This window comes from Chionomys nivalis, chromosome 6 (assembly GCF_950005125.1).
Source record: "Chionomys nivalis chromosome 6, mChiNiv1.1, whole genome shotgun sequence".
In the NCBI taxonomy this organism is placed as follows: domain Eukaryota; kingdom Metazoa; phylum Chordata; class Mammalia; order Rodentia; family Cricetidae; genus Chionomys; species Chionomys nivalis.
Genome location: NC_080091.1, coordinates 85,727,741 through 85,747,396, shown reverse-complemented (window position 1 = coordinate 85,747,396; position 19,656 = coordinate 85,727,741). Strand labels below are relative to the sequence as shown.

The 19,656-nt window shown below is 36.1% G+C and overlaps 1 protein-coding gene across 1 annotated transcript; it reads left to right on the top strand.

Moving 5' to 3' along the window:
- Positions 1–2,659: 2,659 nt before the first annotated feature.
- Positions 2,660–15,083, top strand: LOC130875613 (UDP-glucuronosyltransferase 2A3-like). Its single transcript, XM_057771644.1, has 6 exons — positions 2,660–3,380; positions 6,750–6,898; positions 9,713–9,844; positions 11,420–11,507; positions 11,901–12,120; positions 14,789–15,083. Exons 1-6 carry the CDS (start codon positions 2,660–2,662, stop codon positions 15,081–15,083), a joined length of 1,605 nt encoding a protein of 534 aa, XP_057627627.1.
- Positions 15,084–19,656: the final 4,573 nt, after the last annotated feature.

Here is a 19,656-nt window from a genome sequence, read left to right as displayed (position 1 = left end):
CAGTCGAGAGTCCAATTTATTCATGGAGTGGTTTTTAGCTGCATCCATGGTGTGTCTTTTCACCTCGGTTAACCCTCAGGGAAAACCTTCCCGGACATACCCTAAAGTGTGTCTCATTACTGCCATAGTGTTTCTTACCCTCTTCACTTAGGCAACAGAAACCCTGACATCACTTTAGGAGCTAAGTGTCATGAATTAGGCAAAGGTCACCACAAGATCCCTTGCTAATAGTACCATGAAGTGAATATTTGTTTCTGTTGTTGTTAATTCTTCTATGAAGCATCACTTCAGGGTAAATGAGAGAATCATTTTGATTTTTGTTTTCTCACAATTTAGAGTTTTGTCATAATTCCGTTCTTTCTTTAATTAGATATAAAAATGTTCATGAGAGTAGCTGGTTGACAATGCTCAGTATACAGTATTTTTCCAACAGTGCTGCTCCGAGTCGGGAAGTCCTACTTACTGTAAGTAGCTGTACTAAAAATCATATGTGAAGGTGAGAGACACTTGTGAGTCCCATATTATAGACTTTCATTCTTCCCTATGTCTCTAGATACACTGTAGCTGTCGAAGAAACTGCTTAAGTTTTGATTAAATTTTGTAGATTTCTGTTTTCATATTCTGGGGGAGAACTGAAAAGAGGTCAGGTGATTGTTCTTCATTTTCCACAATGAGAATGAGTTTCAAAAACAACTTTATATTTTATCTATATTTTTTAATGGTATACTTTACTAGAAGAGAAAATACAGCTGTTTTAATTATATTTTTATTGCTGTGAAGAGACAGTATCACAAAGCCAACTTATAGAAGAGTTCCTTGGGTGCTTCCTTACAGTTTGAGAGGGTGAATCAATGACCTCCACAGTGGGGAGCATGACAGCAGGCTTCCATGGTGCTGGAGAGTAGCCGAGAGATTATATCTTGAGACAACCAAGACGAGGCAGAGCTCTCTCTCTTGAGAGAGCTAACTCAGAATTTCAAGGCATGGGATTTGAAACTTCAAGGTCAACCCCAAGTGTCTTGCCTCCTCCAACAAAGTCACACATTCTCATCCTTTCCAAATAGTTCCACCAACTAGGCCCCAAGCATTCACATATATGAGCCTACGGAGATTTTTCTCATTCAGAAAACCACAAACCTATATCTTTAAATTTACCTAGATGAATCCTACTCCATAGCCAGAACTAGACACTCTTTCCACAAAATCAAACAACTGGGAATTTTAAAATAATGCCTATTTACATAATTATGCCTCTGGGTGCCAGTTTTATAAATTTACAAGTGACATTATATAAAAATGCCCATTCCACTTCACTTCAAAATTTATATCATATCACAAACCATCTCACGTTGTACAAGTGACTTTTATTGCTTCTATGGTAATAAATTTATTTCAAAAGACTTTGCTCACTAAGATAATAATAATATTTTCTTAAGCCACTTGTTAACCCTTTCATACACTGGGAATTGCATTTTTGATGTTTTGGGGAGTGTTTCTTATGGGAAGTCACTAACCACTGTGCAAACTATACCTGAATACTTTGATTTTGCTACCAATTTTACTGTAATATTTTATTTTATTTTGTGATATTTTAAATGAATGTGTTCTAGGACTCTATACTAGCAAGCCAAAACTTCCAAAGAAATATGAAAAAAATAATAAGGGATTACTTTTAAATTATAGATATTGGGGATCATGGGTATCTACAAGTGAGTGCAGATGGCTGCAGAGCCTAGAGGCATCTGATCTCCACCAGCTAATGTTTGTAATTGTCTGTAATGACAATGGTGCTAGGAAGTGAGTTTAGATGCATATTCTCTTTACCACCGAGCACTCTCTCCAGCTACAGAAATTTGAAATTTTGATAATCCATTTCTCAACAAATACTGAGGCTGAATATACCTCTTAACAGGTCAAGCATATAGTAGCAACTGATTTGCCATTCTCTTTAAGTTAAAATAGTACTTTTCCACTTCATAAAGTATTCATCCTTGAAGATGTAGCTGAAGTATAAGTGCATCCTTCCCTTCCCCTGGCCAGTGCATTTCTATTCCTACTTTCCTTTCATGTCTTTGCTACAGACATCACCTCACTCTGATTGCTCAGGTTAGGAACTGAGGCAGAACTTTGTTTTTAAATCGTTGATCACTTTTCATCCATAGGCTGAGATAATAGTCTCTCTGATAAACTTTCATGGAGATTTAAAATGAACCCAAAGTCTCTTCTTTGAACTTGGCTTCTTCCTGCCCACTCTGTGGTCCACACAGTGAACAGAAAGCTCCCCACTTCAGTGATAATAATTCCAACATCATTTTTCTTTAGCGTTTCTTCCAGGCACCTAGTTCAGCAGTCTTTATCTAGTTTCCTGCTGACACGCATGTGCTGTACCTGTTACCATTACATCATTAATTTTTAAATACTACATTTTGTCCCGTTTTTAAAAAGCTCAAAATTGAATTGTTAACAACTAGGTCCAGTTCTTCATGAGTATCACTCTAATCTATGGAACAAGGTTCTATGGGCACTATATCACACCGTTATCTCTTGACCTGTGTGTTTTCATAACTTTGGAAGTTAATATTTGATTTATTTTATATCTAAATTGTTACTCAACTGAGTAAAAGCTCAATGTCCACTGAGCAGCTTGGGAAAGCACACCATGGCATCTGAGAAGTGGACTGTGGCAGTTTTTCTGCTTCAGCTGTGCTGTGTCGGCTGTGGCTTCTGCGGCAAGGTCCTCGTGTGGCCCTGTGATATGAGTCACTGGCTGAACCTAAAGACTATTCTTGAGGAGCTTGTGCAGAGAGGGCATGAGGTGACAGTCCTGAAATTCCCCAGTGTCTTCATGGATCAGCACAAACACTCTTCTCTGCACTTTGAGAACATCCCTGTGTCGCAAGAGAACGACATTGCCGAGAATTATTTAAACGAGCTAGTAAATGTAGCTGTGAATGTCATTCCAAATTTGTCACTTTGGCAAGGAGCAAAAACATTGCAAGATTTCTTTATTCAACTGACTGCAGTTTTTGAAGGTCTCTGTAGGAGTGCAGTATACAACCAGACATTCATGAATAAGCTCCGGGATGCAAAATACGACGTAATGGTTATAGACCCCATCATTCCCTGTGGAGAGCTGGTGGCCGAGGTGCTTCAGATCCCTTTTGTGAACACCCTGAGGTTCAGCATGGGATCTACCATAGAGAAATACTGTGGCCACCTTCCAATTCCTCTCTCCTATGTACCCGTTGTCATGAGTGAACTATCAGACCGTATGACCTTCCGAGAAAGGATGAAAAATATGATGCTGTCACTGTTTTTTGAATTTGGGCTCCAGCAATATGACTTTGCATTCTGGGATAAGTTTTACAGTGAAACACTAGGTAAGAGACTGCATTTCAAACTAAGCTAGTTGTTAGTATTTTAAAGCTCAGGAAATGTTTAAAAACAATGAAAGGAATGCATTTAATATACTTTGTGTCCATGTAAGACTTCACAAGTGAAAGACTAAATAGTTTATTTGTAACTAATTGAGGAAATAGAATGAAATCATTTTCCTATTATTACCCTTTGTTTTTAATTGTTAAACTCTTTGACAATACCTTGAAATGTAACAGATCATTATCAATTTTAAAAATAATGTACAGATAAGTATCAATAGAATAGAACATGATTTTATTTTCATCTTTTCAAGAATGGTATGGCTCTTATTGGTAAACAATATATTGTTCCTGAAGTAAGAAATATTTATGCCAGTGATAAGATGAAATATATACAATTATGTCAGGATGAGACTAATTCAAGGTCTATTACATACCTCTACATTTCATTCCACAAATATTTTCAATTGCAAATTATTTATCTAAAAATCTATATCACTCCACCAATTGAGGTGCCTAATATTTTAATAACTCTGCAAATAAAGAAAATCATGAAGGCCATGACTAAAGCATCCTTGGCCATCTAGTACAATCAAATTTAAAATATTAACATATTTTGTATACCAGCACGTCTTTCTGTTTGGTATTTAGTATATCATTTAGATTCTAATTAAGAAAAAAAAACTAAATGGAAAGATAGACTCAGTCTCAGAGTGAACATCATGTTGCAAGACAAAATTAGTCATTCATTAGAAAACAGAATGAAATAAAAAATAAAGTATAAGCCCTTGGTGAGGAGAAAACTTTTACTGTGCTTTAGTCTCTGAAGAAATCAAGTCTTTTAGAGATTGATATTGCTTCCAGGTTTCTGTGTTGCACTGCCCGAGGTATATTCCAGCATTGTTTTTACCATGAAAATGCATTAGGAAGCTGTCCCCGGTGACTATGACAAATTTTCACCCTTTTAAAAAGGGTTATATTTCTCAAAACTCTGTACGATCAAAGTTCACCATCAAGCACTGCCTCGCCTTGAATTTAATTCCAAAATTTACTTTAATTACAAATATTATTACTTTTCAATGTTTATATGAGGCAGATGCTCCACACTGCTCATGTGGAGGTCAGAGGACAGCTCTCAGTCAGGAGAGTAAACAGTGATGACAAAGCAAGAACCTTTACCTCGTGTCCGTCTCAGCAGGTCCAGCGCTGGTTTGGCTCATACCTATTCCCTTGTCTTGCAGACAGCTTCTTTCCCTTGTATTACTTAACCAACTCTGAAAATATGTCTATAGTTCTCCTTTTAGAGAGATGGCAGCCATGTTCAATTACTGTCCAAGATCGCAATCCATGTCATAAGTAAAATATGACCAGTGTCTTGACCTCAACTTTGGCTGAGAAAATTGGAAAACAGGAGACCAAGATAAACTACTGTGCACCTTTGCCAGAGGAACTGTGAATGAAGCCTATCTTCTACTTAGCAGGAGCTCACTGGAGGGGCAGGCATCTTAGTGTATAACAGTAAAGTTTGCCACTATCCTCCCTGTAACTAAAAATTACGAGAGGACATTCATTTTATTTAATCTTTACAGCAGGTAGGACAATTAATTGGTTTTACTCCTTTGGCAGCTTACATAGCACCTTCAATACTGTGAAAGCAAGCCCTCAGAGAGGAGGATTCCGGGGCATTCTAACTGGATTCCTCTCCATTCTATTTCAGAGTTGTACAATCTCTTCATTAACAGGATCTTTGAGATTTTATGAGTCACCAATAGCAAAACCTTATATCGTGTCAGGTATCTCCTAACACAATTTGAAGGAAGTTTTCCCATTTCAGGAATTGGGATTTTTGTTAGTCAGTTTATTATTCTTGTGGGCCTTGGAGTTATTATCACTCTGTGTGCTTTGTGGCATAATTACATATGTGTGTGTGTGAATAAACACACTTTTGTGCATTTTTGAGTACGCTTACGAAATAATGTTTCTCTATTGCTACGGCCATTTGTTGTCAGTTGTTTTCTTGATCTTAGTCATTGTAATTGGGGTAGGATGAAATAAAAAAAATAGTTTTAATTTTCATTTCTCTAATTGTTAAGGATGTTAAGCACTTTTAGAGTTATTCCTTACTTAGTTTTGTGTTTCTCTTGAAAAGTCTCTTTCTAGACCCAGCACTAAGTTTTAATTGTTTTGCTTGTTTTCCTAATACTTTACATTTGAGTTCTTTGTATATTCTAGATATTAACACTGCATCTGATGTATAGCTATAAAATATTCTGAATCAGGTGTGGACAGATTTATCATAGTTGATCATCATCATGAAAAGGTTTCCTAGGCTGGTCTACAATTCAGGGAGTGTAATACAGAAACCTGGTTTGTGAAGTCAGACTCAAAAATATGTTCTTGAGAGGGTTAAAAAAATAAGGTTTTTTTTTCTTTCTTGTCACTCAAATTCTTCCCATTCTTTTCAGTTTATGAGGTCCCCTTTGTGAATTGCAGTGCTTACTTTTCTGCACTGATTTTTATAAGATTCTTCTAGGGTTTTTTTTTTTATTCAAATAGCTTCAGGTTTTCTTGTCTTCACTTTTTGAGATCTTTGCTGCATTTGGAGCTGCTGTTATGCAAAGTGATGGATACTGGTTAATATCATTCTTATCCATGTAGCATTCATTTTCCTCAACACCATTTGTTGAAGATGCTGTGTCTTTTGACATCTTTGTCAGTTAGGAAGATGGTTGTAGTTATGTACACCCACATTTGTGCCTTCTATTCAGCCTCATACTTTGAATTTGATTTTGACTAAAGGTAGAAGCCATGATGGAATACTGCTTATGTCTTGCTACCAATGGCTTCACTCAGCCCACTTTTTTATACCATCCAAAATTTCCATTCTAGTGGTGTCATTGCCTTCACAATGAGCTGGACCCTCCAACAATAATCATTACTGTACTAAAGTTTTCCTACAGGCCAATTGACCAACAGAGATTTCCTCTTTTCTGCTGGGTGTAGATGTGTGTCAAGTTGACCACAGGCAGACCACATCACTGACCCCTTGTCAAGATGACAGAAAAACGTATCACTATTCATCTATGTGGGACAAACTATATTTTTATGTGTTTCAGTGTTTGCAGGCATGTATGTCTGCATGCCACATGTGTGTCTGATGCCTGTAGGTGGCATCAGATTATAATCTACAGCTATAGTTACAGATGCTTATGAGCTGCTGGGTGAGTGCTGGAAACATAACCCAGGTTCTCTGTGAGAGTAGCAAGAGCTGTTGCACACTGAGTCAAGCCTTCAGCCTCTCTATAGTGCACTTTTTCCTCAGCAAATATGACTGCTAATGTTGTCCACTCAATTTTTCTGCATGTTTTAAAGGAAGACCCACAACATTCTGTGAGACCATTGGGAAAGCTGAGATTTGGCTAATTCGGACATATTGGGACTTTGAATTTCCTCGTCCATATTTACCAAATTTTGAGTTTGTTGGAGGACTGCACTGCAAACCTGCCAAGCCTTTACCTAAGGTAGGTCTGTGATGGGAGATAGTAGGAATTCTGTGATATAATAGCTCATTTTCCTACAAGCTTAATAACTTTAGTAACAGAGATATTACTATCAGTAGCTTCACTACACCAGGGGAATTTATGTTCCTCATCATGGATAATTTTTGATGAAACTTTTTGGAACTTTTCAACATTACTAAATAACTTAGGATTAAGAACAAAAGTGGAATGATGTATTAAAAGTATCCATGTGTCTGCATTGTGAATATCACAGTAAATAGTGGAAAGAACCATGAAGATCACCAAGGTGAATTCCTCATATGCCTGGCAGAGCTGTGAACCGGAATCTGTGGCCTACTGCTTGAAAGAGAAAGATGCCTTCTTGAGAGATCTGGGCAAATATATTAGAATTTAATGAGTCAGAGAAAACATGTATTGAAGGCCTTCAGAATCAAGGCATCTCAGACATGATAATTAATTAATTAATCTTAGGCAATAATTGATGTGCTGACCTTTACTGCTGGAGTGATAATCGGCAGAAAAAGAACAGAGTTGACAGTGATGAGTTTGCCTTTCAATTACATATGATAAAGAACCGAAGATTTATTATTTCACTGAAGAGAACTTTTGAGAATTCTAAAAAATGGCCAGTTTGTTTGAGAGTTATCAGCATTGAGTAAAAGTAATAAAATGGATAGACTCAAGAGATATATAGGGCCTCTATGAGTATGAAGTGAGGCGTTTTTGAAGTAAAAAAGAAAATTGCATATTATATCTTTGGGAAAAGTGAATGCCAGGGATGTTGAAACAAAAATCACTGAGAATAAAAGGAGATAATAGGTAAACAAAGTAGGAAAACTGTACAGAGTCAAGAGATAAATATAAATTTATTTGATTGGTAAGTCCTCAGGCACAGAATTTCCAGAAGATTGCAAATTAAGTGTTTTTCTTTTCTGGGAAGTTCTGTATTCCTGTATAGGCTGTGGGGCGTATATTTAAATGTAATTTTTATTTTAGTTTTATGAATATGTTTTTCTTATATTATAGCTGTCATCAATCTTAACTAAATATTGCTGTGTAAAATTTAATGAATCAATATCTTTTTTTAAACTTATTTATTGTGTATCCTGCGTTCTGCTTGCATGTATGCCTGCAGGCCAGAAGAGGGCACCAGATCTCATGAATGGCTATGAGCCACTGTGTGGGTGCTGGGAATTGAACTCAGGATGTCTGGAAGAACAGCCAATGAATGAGTGCTCTTAACCACTGAGCCATCTCTCTAACCCCATGAATCAATATCTAAATGATACAGAGGTGGCTTGCGTGGTAAACTCCATGACACACTATTAGATTTAATTTCCTAAAGTCCCTCCATATGCAAAACTCTACAAAACTGTTTAGAAATATTTCATAGGAGTAAAGGGGAACCTTCATTCCAAATGAAAGCTACCTAACAAAATAGATGCTGACCAAGTAAATGTCAATCATGGCTTTCATATTTTTTGAATGTGGAAAAAATGAGGTTCCCTCAAGTAAAAGTTCAGCATCATTTGGGTAGTGTATGTGTGTGTGTGTATCTGTCTGTCAATGTGTGTTTCTATGTAAGTGCCCATGTATGAGTATGTATGTGTGTATGTGTGTGTCTGTCTGTCTGTCTGACTGTCAATGGGGTATTTCTATGTGTGCCTGTATTTATGTGTTATAATATAAATAGATATTTGAAAATATGTTAAAACAATCAAATAGTGTACCTGTCAATCTCAGCACTTGAGGGTTTCAGGCACGGAATCTTGAGACTGAGGCCAGACTGTGATGTATAACAAGACTGTCTCTAAAACAAAAACTAACAAAGTTATATGAAGTTCTTAAAAATCTTATTATGAGCTGAAAATAGCAGTCTTCTTTCATCCATTAATTGTAGATTTTTGGCCACAAAGGACACAGGACATATTTCTAGACAGTGGCATTCACATGTTATTCTGTGAAGAACTGAGTTCTATTCTTTCAGTGCAAACTTTTTAAAATGTGAATGTTCAGGGAAGTTTATTTTTAAATTATTTTTTCTTTGACTATAAGACTCCAATTACTGTAATTATTTTTAGGTGGGAGATAATCCATCAGGAAGACAATCAGCATTGTCCACAAATGCCATTGTGATTATAGCAGTAAATTAACCACTCTGTTCTTCTTAAGTATGTAATTATAAAATCCCACCACTAACAGATTTCTTCTTGGTTTTGTGAAGTAGGAAAGACAATACATAAATAAAAGTAGCCTTGATTGCTTGTGTAACACTCAAGAGAAAAGGTGGATCAATCTAAAACATTGTTTATAAAACAGCCATAATAATATTAAAATCATAGCCTTACTTCCATGGAATAATTCCCTTTTTTGCAAACAGCTCAGTTGCATGAGGAGTGTTAAATTTTGAAAGCAACAATTCCATTTACTTGGAGAATAGCTGCCTGGAGCTGTTGTTTCTTTCTATTGATTTAGTACCATGGTTTTACTGTATTTTATGCATGTTTCAGAGAGATGTCTCCTCTTTAAATGAGTAGGTAGTTCTACAAGGTGTAAGACAGAAATAATCTAAGAAATTAGATCTTTTCAGTTTTACTAATTTCTTTCCTTTTTCCCTTATGGTCATGTCTTTTTTTGAGACATGTCTTACTATGTTTTCCTGGCTAGCCTGAAACTCACTATGTAAACTAGGCTTTCCTTGGTTGAACACAGAGAGATCTGCCTTCCTCTGCCTTAAGGCATGTGCCCCTGTTGGGTGGGGCGGACTGATGTGTGTTTTTAATAGACAGAATGTTATTTTTTTACATTTTACAGGAAATGGAAGAATTTGTCAAGAGCTCAGGGGAACACGGTGTGGTGGTGTTTTCTCTGGGGTCAATGGTCAAAAACCTGACAGAAGAAAAAGCCAATCTCATAGCCTCGGCCCTTGCCCAGATTCCTCAGAAGGTTGGTACATCCTCTTGATCCTGGGAAACCATGAAGATTAGAGCTGCCCAGAGAGCATAGAAGACAGAGTTCTTTGAAGGTAGAAACTGCAACTTATTACTTAGGGACCACAGCTGAGAGCAGCATACAGTAAATATTTATCAAACATGTAAGTGGTATTTGTAGTTACATTTGATCATTTGCCTACTGACTCTTAGCATGACTGTGGGAAAACATGTCTTTGTAGTCTTTGATCTTTTTTCCTTTACTGCTCTCTCATACATTATGGTTCCACCACAGTTTCCCCTTCCTCCACTGTTTCCACTCCTACCTCCCTTCTTCCCCACATCCATTCTTCCTCCATTTCACTTCAAAATGAAAGGAGGCTTTCAGGGATAACAGCTGAACATAGCCCAATAAGTTATAATAAGACTGGTCACAAACCCTCAGAGAGGAAGATCCCAGACCACGTGAAATTCCGTGACCTGCACTGAGTCCTAACAAAATGTACAATTTATGATTTAGCAAAGTGACTCACAAGATGTGAAGAGCTACAGACAGAGCAGAGAGAGAGAGTCCAAGCTTAAAAAGGATTATAGGTTTTTATTAGGACTTTACCAAAATGAACTTCATCTACAAGTAGAAACCTCAAGTCATGAATTCTTCCAAAGTTGAGGAGTCTATACTTCCAAGTATAGACTTGCAGTAGTCAAAGAATATTCATTTTCCAATTTACACTTAATGAATTTAAACAATAGAATCCTATATTTCTATTCTCTGTGTAGCTTTATATTTATGTGCAAGAGAAAGTATATAAAGATGTATGAAACATGCATTCTAAATATGTTTTTGAAAACTTGTGTGTTAAGGTCTACAGTTTCCTTTAATTTTCTACTTTTTAGTTATATGAAATTTTCTTTCTCTCTGCAAAAAATATTATGTAACAAAATGTTATATTTTTAACCAAATAACTTAATCTAGTCTAGAGACACAGAGAAACACATGTGCACGCACGCGCGTGCGCACACACACACACACACACACACACACAGAGAGAGAGAGGCCAAGACTAGAGAGGAATGAAGAAGAAAGGACAAATCCAGAAACAAAGAGAAGATGGGAGACAAAGTCAAATAAGGAAGTGATGTGAAGGGGAAGAAAAAAGTCAAATAAATAATAAAGAAATTTACCACAAACAGTAAAACAAGTTATATTTTTGGAAAAAGAATCACATTTTGAACATGATAATTAGGATCAATAGATCTTGTGAAATAAATGTTTATGGCATTCACATAGTGGTTTTGATCCCAAAATTCTGATTGATTAAAATTTAAATTCTTGTTCCATCAGCTTTTCAGTACTGAATATAAAGGTGGTAATATTATGCTTATTAGACTATTAGGAGAAGCTATTGTGAATAGGTAGGTATGAACAGGCCTACTATATATCAGTTTTTACAAGCAGCCCCAAATGTGCTTTCTCCTTGAGGCTCATCTAATAAATACAGGCTATCTTTGTTCTAAATAACACCATGGCCAGACCACATCCTCACTGTGTGTTTTTAGCCTGCAAAATCACAACATTTTTCTTCAACAGGTTTTGTGGAGATACTCAGGCAAGAAACCGGCCACATTAGGATCCAACACGCGGCTTTTTAACTGGATTCCCCAGAATGATCTACTTGGTAAGTCCATGGGGTCAAAAGCTATGCAGTCAGAAACCCATCAGATCAGTTGACAATATCGAATCCTTTATATTTTCACATTGCACTTCCACTTTAGAGACAACTGTGATTAAATAATTAACGATGAAATTAAGGGTTGTTTTGTTTTTGTTTTGCCTTGGTTCACAAAAGAGCATCCTCACTTGGGACTCTCATCGGTTTTTTAGGATTCCATCCAATTTCACCATTCCAGTAGTACCTTCTCAGAGTCAGTGAAGAAAGGGTTAATTCTATGGAAGAACTGTCTCAACCTTTGTAGGCTGTGTTTCCTTCTTTAGTGACTCACACTATGCCTTTTGTGTGAATATGATAACTGGAAATCCATACTGATTTGTCACTCTGTTCCTCAAACAGGACATCCTAAAACCAAAGCCTTCATCACGCATGGTGGAACGAATGGGATCTATGAGGCCATTTACCACGGGATCCCTATGGTGGGAGTTCCCATGTTCGCTGATCAACCTGACAACATTGCTCACATGAAGGCCAAAGGAGCAGCCCTGAAAGTAAATTTCAACACAATGACAAGTGCAGATTTACTCAGTGCCTTGAGAGCTGTCATTAATGAGCCTTCGTAAGTATTACTGTTTGGAAATCCTTGTCAGCCACTGGTTAACCTTGCCATCATCCTGGAAAATTTCCAATGTTTCTTATCTTACATTGTCTAATTTTCAAAGAGGAGAAAATAAAACAGTTTCCAAAAAAGGAAAATGTTTTTCTCTTTTCCTGTCTACTAAAGTTAGCTCCTGAAACTGGGGAACGTAATTGCTTTGAAGATTGTACTAATCAATACATTTGCAAAATAGTTTATGAATAAACAAATTCACTTGCAGTTTTCATTTAAGAAATAAGTATATAAGCCCTTAGATAAAATTGTTTAAAAGACAAAATTATATGCTGAATATTATTTTTTCAAAATCAATTTATAGTGTTATTGAACATTACAATTATATACTAGTTATTTCTGAGTAAGTATATCATAATATTTAAGCTACTCAAGGAATATATTTCAGGAGATAATCTTTGGGCTAGGAATGTCAATATTTCTTAGGCATGAGCTACTCTTTTATGTAAATGTTAACATAGCCTTGTGATACCTTAGACTGTTACCAAGTTCTTAGTAATAATTTGATTCATTTTATTAACTATCAGAGTGGGTACATTTTATGATTCTTTTAAATATTAATGCACAGATCATTCATTATATTTCATTATTAGTTTTAAAATTATTGATCAAAAGAGAATCATAAATAATTTTAGAAAGCTCATATGTATTGATTTAGAAAACTCATATATATACATATATGTATAAATTAGTATATACTTTTAGACAGCTCATATAAATAGTACATGTACATATATATATATACTAAAATGGTACTTTAAATAACCATAAGCACTTTTAGAAAGCTCATATATATATATGTAGTATAAAAGTATTTTTAGAAATCTCATGTGTGTGTATATATATATATATATATATATATATATATATATATGAGATTTGGTATACATATATGTATACTGAAATGGTATTTAATGTGAAATAACTTCATATTAACATAAAGGCAAATAGTATATCTAAGATTGCCTGGGAACATAGGGAATAGTGTTTTTATTCCATTATCTGATTCTCTAAAATAAATAAAAATTTCAACAGGAAGCTGGGAAGGGTCCTCAGTGTAAGCTCTGGCCATGAAGAGTGAGAACCTGAGTTCAGATCCCCCGTGTTTTAGCTTTTGTCTGTAATACCTAGGTGTCTAGAGAAAAATGAGATGTAGAGACAGGAGAATCCAAAAAGCAGACCAGTTAGGCTGCTGGGTACAACAGTGCACAACAGACCCTGTCTTAGACAAGGTAGAATTTGAGGACTAACACCTAGTGATTGTTCTCTGACTACTTACTACATGTGCATGTACCACCCACTCAACATGTTCATTTACACATGCAGAGATAAATACAAGAGGATACATTCTACTATATATTACACATATGTAAATGATAGCTATGTTAATTATTCAGGATGTTTTAACAGTTTTATGCCTAAACATTTAGTGACTAAAAGGGGAATTAAATTAATAAACAAAGGCCTTTATTGTCCTGCCTTCTTATAAAAATAGAATTTTTTTAAAAAAATAGTCACAATGTTTTCTGACAAATACATGTAAATTTGAAATTTAATCTCTAAGCAGAAAACCTTATTGGAAAAGCAAATTGGTAAATATTAATATTTTATCACCAATCTAGTTTGCCTAAATTTCAGCTGCACGATCCTGTAAAACTATATCTTGATTATATTTTTGGTTCAGTGAAATGAAAAAATACAAAACTTTTTTTACAATGAGCAAAGTAGAATGCATATAAGTAGTGCCTTGCTATGGCTAGTGCACCAATTGCATTCCATGAGCCTGATGACCACTACGCTGCTTGCCCCGGTCTAAGGAAGTCAACATGACTGAAGCAATTACCCACAAGTCACACACCTTCTCTCATTGCCACCAACGAAATGAAACCAAATAGAATCAACATGAGGCAGAATAGTTCTGACTCAAAACTGGGAAACTGAAAGAGACAACATATTTTGCCTTTTAGAGATATAGATCCCAGCAATGGAATCTCAAATATTTTTTTTTCCAAATGACTAAGGCATCTGATATTAGGGAGCTATTTTTATTTCCTACACAATATCCAAGTCCTTGTCCTTGTACAGGTCATTCTTAAATGACAGTAGTGGTTTTTGTATCCAGTCACACATTGCTGAGTAAGAGAGATGTTGCCTTTTGGATCACAAGCATGTAAATGTGCATGGAGGAATTAGAGATCTCAGAACACTAAAATGACTGTCTGCTTGTTTCCTGTATCTATAACACGAACTTCCTAAATTCTAGTGGCCACACTATGTGCAGATGTACACATGTACACACACACGCATGTGCGGATGTCTCCTATCTTTAACTTGAAAGCTTCTTAAGCACTATAGTTCCTATGACATCACAGTTCCATCAGAAAAAGGAGACTAAAGATTTGATACTGGATCCTACAATTTTTCTACATCTGTATTTGACCACATTGTCTAGGAACAGATTGCTTACACAACTTTTCCTTTAAACTTCTGACAGCCTCTGAAACAAAGTTTTAGAAAGTATTAAGTAAGTCTTAAACTTATATAGCTACTGTCTTGTATAGTATATAAGATGTTTCATAAACAATCAATAAACAGTTTATATGCGTTTATCTTTTAGTTATAAAGAAAATGCCATGAGGCTATCGAGAATTCACCATGAACAGCCTGTGAAGCCCCTGGACCGAGCTGTCTTCTGGATTGAGTTTGTCATGCGCCACAAAGGGGCCAAGCACCTTCGTGTGGCAGCACATGACCTCAACTGGTTCCAGTATCACTCGCTGGATGTGATTGGGTTTCTCCTGGTCTGTGTTGTAACTCTGGCATTCATCATCACTAAATGCTGTTTGTTTACCTGTCGAAAACTATGTACTTCAGAAAAGAAGAAACGGAGGAACAGAAAAAAGAAGAACTAGGTCTTAATAGGTTTGAGAAAGTCTTGAATGACAGTTATAGCAATTCTAGCCACAAGGAACTTGCATTCATCTGCTTTTATACTGTTTTCAAGTATCCTGTTCTTTTTGGACAAAATATGTTAAATGTTTAGGTTTACTTCATCTGCTCACCCGTTTTAGTTGTTATTTAGTAGGCAGTCTTATCATTCTCTGCTTACTGTCCTTAGAAATGAAAACTGTTAATTCTAAACATGTTCTATATAAATAAAGTGATGACTTATAGTATGTAATTGATATATGTCACAAACCTGTCATATTATCTAAGAATGATCACAGGAATTTAGTGTGTTATAGGAAGATACTTTTCTAATAAAAATGAATTTTTCTATTTCTCCAGTGTTGCAGGTATTAGAGTATGAATTCTTTTTATACTTTTTGAAAATTTATTTTTATTTAAAATAATGTTTCATGCAAAATATTTTGATCAGATTGTTTCTTCCCCAATTCCTCCCATATACTCGCAATCTCACTGCCCAACCAAATTCACTTTCTTTCTCTCTATAAACTGTATTAAAAAAATGTTATTTTTTTGCCACTGAGCAATATTCCATTGTGTAATTGTATCACATTTTCTTTATCCATTCTTCGTTTGAGGGGCATCTAGGTTGTGTCCAGGTTCTGGCTATTATAAATAATGCTGTTATGAACATAGTTGAGCACATGTCCTTGTGGTATCATTAAGCATCCTTTGGATATATAGCCAAAAGTGGTATTGTTGGGTCTTGGGGGTAGATCTAGAAAAAAAAAATACTGAGTGAAATAACCCAGACCCAGAAATATAAATAAAATACGTACTCACTCAAAGTGGCTTTTAGACATCAAGCAAGGAAAAACCATCCTACAGTCCATAACCCTAGTGAACCTAGGCAACAAAGAGGACCCTAAGAGAGACATATATGAATCTACATAGGAAGGAGAAAAATAACAAGATTTCCTGAGTAAATGGGGAGCATGGGGATCATTGGGAAGGGTAGAAGGAGAGAGGGAAGAAAAGGAGCATGCAGAAAAATGTATAGCACAATAAAAACTACATATATATATATACTTTTATATATAAATAAAAACAAAATATTAAAATTGAAAGATAAAAATGAAAGAAGAAAGGAAGAAGGAAAGAAAGAGCCAGGTAGTGACTGAGTACACCTTTAATCCAAGAATTTTAGAAGCAGAGGCAGAAGAATCTGTAAGATTTTGAGGGCAGCCTGAGCTAGTTCCAGTACAGGCACCAAAGCTACAGAGAAACCCTGTTTCAAAATAGATGAAAAAAAAGTTATTTATTTATTTATTAAAGATTTCTGTGGCGGGGAGAAGGCAGAAATCTTTAATAAATAAATAAATTAATTAATTAAAAAATAATAATAATAAAACAGAAACTGTAGAATAATACTAAAAAAAAAAAAAAAAAGACAAATTCTAGCCAGCCTGTCAGGGAACTAGACCAAAATCAAGACCAAAAAAAAAAAAATTCTTTTCATACAAGCTGGGTATTTTCCTTGCACTACCCTGAGGTTAGCTGAGATGGTGGAAGCCAACCTCCCATAAGGGCCTGGCAAAGCCATTTACCTTGATGACAGAAAAAAAGTAGAAAGGGTGGGAAGGCCTGTGTTTGGGGGAACTAAACCACTTTGGTCTCAATTTTACATCCGTACATGGCTGTCAGCATCTCAGCACGCTAACAATATACTTAGCATCTCTGTGTTTCAGTTCTCCCATCTGTAAAATTAAAAAAAAAAAAAAACAAAAAAAAATAGATGAAAAAAAAACAAAGAATGGAAGTAAGCACACACACAGAGAGAGAGAGAGAGAGTCAATGAGGCAAAAATCAAATCAAAAAGTACACACACACAAACAAAATACGGACTCTTCTGTTGGTCAACTACTCCTGGATATGAGGCCTGATCCAGTGTGTAGTTGACATACCCAGTGGAACTGTTACAGAAACTTATTTTCCCTCTCACAACAGGTATCAATCACAAACAACTCTTGGTTAGGGGTGAGATTTTGTCCCCATTTCCCCTTGGTGCTGAAAATTTGTTTGGTCTGAACCTGAGCAGGTCTCCAGCTTGCTGTCACATTCTCTATGAGTTCATAAGCATCAGTCCCGTCGTGTATGCAAAACACTGTCTCCTTGGAGTCATCCATACCTTTGTCTCCTTTCTCCTCTTCTTCCTTACTGATCCCTGGGCCTTTTGGGGAGGTATTTGATAAAGATATCCCATTGTGAACTAAGTGCTCCAAAGTCTCTCACTCTGCACAGTGCCCAGTTGTGAGTTTCTGCGTTACTTACTCTCTACTGCAAGAATAAGCTTTTCTGATATAAGTTCAGTGAGGCATTGATCGAGAGGTATAGCTCTAAGTCATTAGGAGTCATTTTGTTTCCACATTCCACTAGTAGAATAACAGTAGTAAATTTTCTACTGCTTCCATGCCTACCTATTCTCAGATTGTTGGCCATTTTTATCAGTGCCAGGTATTGGATTCATCTCAAGGAGTAGCCTTTATATACAATTAAAGAGTGGTTGATTACTCCCATAACATTTGTGCCATGGCTGGACCAGTATATCTTATAGGCAGGTCTCTGTTATAGATCACAGGGTTTGTAACTTGGTGAAACTGATGATTATTTTCTCCTTGAGAAGCATGCAGCCTAAGTTGTTCAGGTCCATGATCTCTGAGACACAATGTGCCTTTCAGTTCCTGAGAGACCAATGCACGTGAAGTGTTCAGGCTGCTTTGTGTTTCTCTGTATTGTTCCTTTAGCAGTAAAGGGAGCATGAACACTTGGCAGGAAAATTGGCTTAGGCATTGTTCTCGTATTCCCTGTGTGGCTTGCAAACTTCTCTGTATCCTGACAACTACAATTGTATTGATCCTGGCAATTCCCATTATGTTCTGTTTCTCTTAAAAGTATAAAAAGTCTGATTACTCTCAATATAATTGACATAGCCTCAGTTTTGCAGTGGCCCTTCCAACTGGCTTCATTTAACTCCTTGAGGCAATGCCAGGTGACATTGGTCCAGCTAAACACAGATATTTACCATTTGTAAATCAATTGCTTTCTGGCTGTCAGCTTCAGATCTGGCATTTTGCAGTGCTCCTGTTCCTTTTGTGGTACAGAAGCTCTTATTTTTTTTTTTTAAGGAGGAGTGGTAAAATTGCATACTCTTGCTCTCTCTGCTATTTTCCAGATTCATACTCATAAATATGCCTTCCAGGTATGCTGACTAGCTTTATATAAAATTGATACAAGTTACAGTCATATGACAGGAGGGAACCCCAATTAAGAAAATGCCTTCATGAAATTGACCTGTAGACAAGCCTGTAGGGTATTTTCTTAATTAGTGATTGATAGGGAGGGCCTAGTGTAATGCAAATTTTAACTGGTCTTAATAAAAACCCCAGAGACTTTATTAAGAATTCTGGAGAATTCTGCAAGGCTGGATTATCTCAGCCAGCAGCCTTGAAGCTGTTCTGGATGTAGAACTCAGAGGAAACTGCAACAGAGGTACATTGGATCATCTGGGCTCTCCACTTTTTCAGGGACTTTTCAGGGGGTCTTCCTTGATCAAACCTGATTTTTCTTAACCCAGAATGAATCCAGAGTGTTTTATTTCTTTTGAAAATAAAAACAGAACCTCTTCTCCAAAGTAGCATATTTTTGATTTAAATTTTTAAAATAAGGCATTTTCAAAATATATAGTTCGGATTAATCCAGCAAAGCTTATAGTCAAATATCTCTTATCAGCTGTTGCTCCGTCCTCAGCAATCAAACAATTCAGAGATAACACAATAACATATAGTATCCAGACTTTTTGTATTTTTCATCTTTATGTGCCTTTATTTTATTAATTTACTCCCTTTTCAAAGACTCTATTTTATTTTAAAACTTTATATTTCTTTTTAACAACTGTCTATACCTTCTCTTCACTTTCCCAAGTTTGTGTATATTTTTAAACACTGTAAACCATTTATAGGTTTTTATCTGCATATCCTTTTTTTTTACTTTTACTGCCTATCTTTGTCTTTTCCTCACCATAGGAGTCTTTAAACTGCTGAGAGTCATGGCTAAGACCAAAGCTGTGGCTTTGGTAGCTGGCTCTGCCCCATTCCTTAACTTTCTGAGAGTTTGTCTTTTTTTTTTTTGCTATTAATAGGTACATTTTATTCTTTTTTTATTAATTAATTTATTTAATTATTAAATATTTCTGCCTCTTCCCCGCCACCACCTTCCATTCCCCCCCTCCCCCAATCAAGACTTCCTCCCTCCTCAGCCCAAAGAGCAAGCAGGTTTCCCTGCCCTGTGGGAGGTCCAAGGACCACCCACCTCCATCCAGGTCTATTAAGGTGAGCATCCAAACGTCAACCTACCTCTCGACCCAGCAATACCACTATTGGGAATATACCCAAGAGATGCCCTAACATACAACAAAAGTATATGCTCAACTATGTTCATAGCAGCATTGTTTGTAATAGCCAGAACCTGGAAACAACCTAGATGCCCTTCAATGGAAGAATGGATGAAGAAAGTATGGAA

Bases quoted from the DNA above. Each gene is read 5' to 3' on its own strand.
- LOC130875613 (XM_057771644.1), top strand. From the start codon at position 2,660: ATGGCATCTGAGAAGTGGACTGTGGCAGTTTTTCTGCTTCAGCTGTGC. The intron at 6,899-9,712 runs GTAGGTCTGTGA...TACATTTTACAG, and splicing joins CTGCCAAGCCTTTACCTAAG to GAAATGGAAGAATTTGTCAA. The intron at 12,121-14,788 runs GTAAGTATTACT...TTTATCTTTTAG, and splicing joins GCTGTCATTAATGAGCCTTC to TTATAAAGAAAATGCCATGA.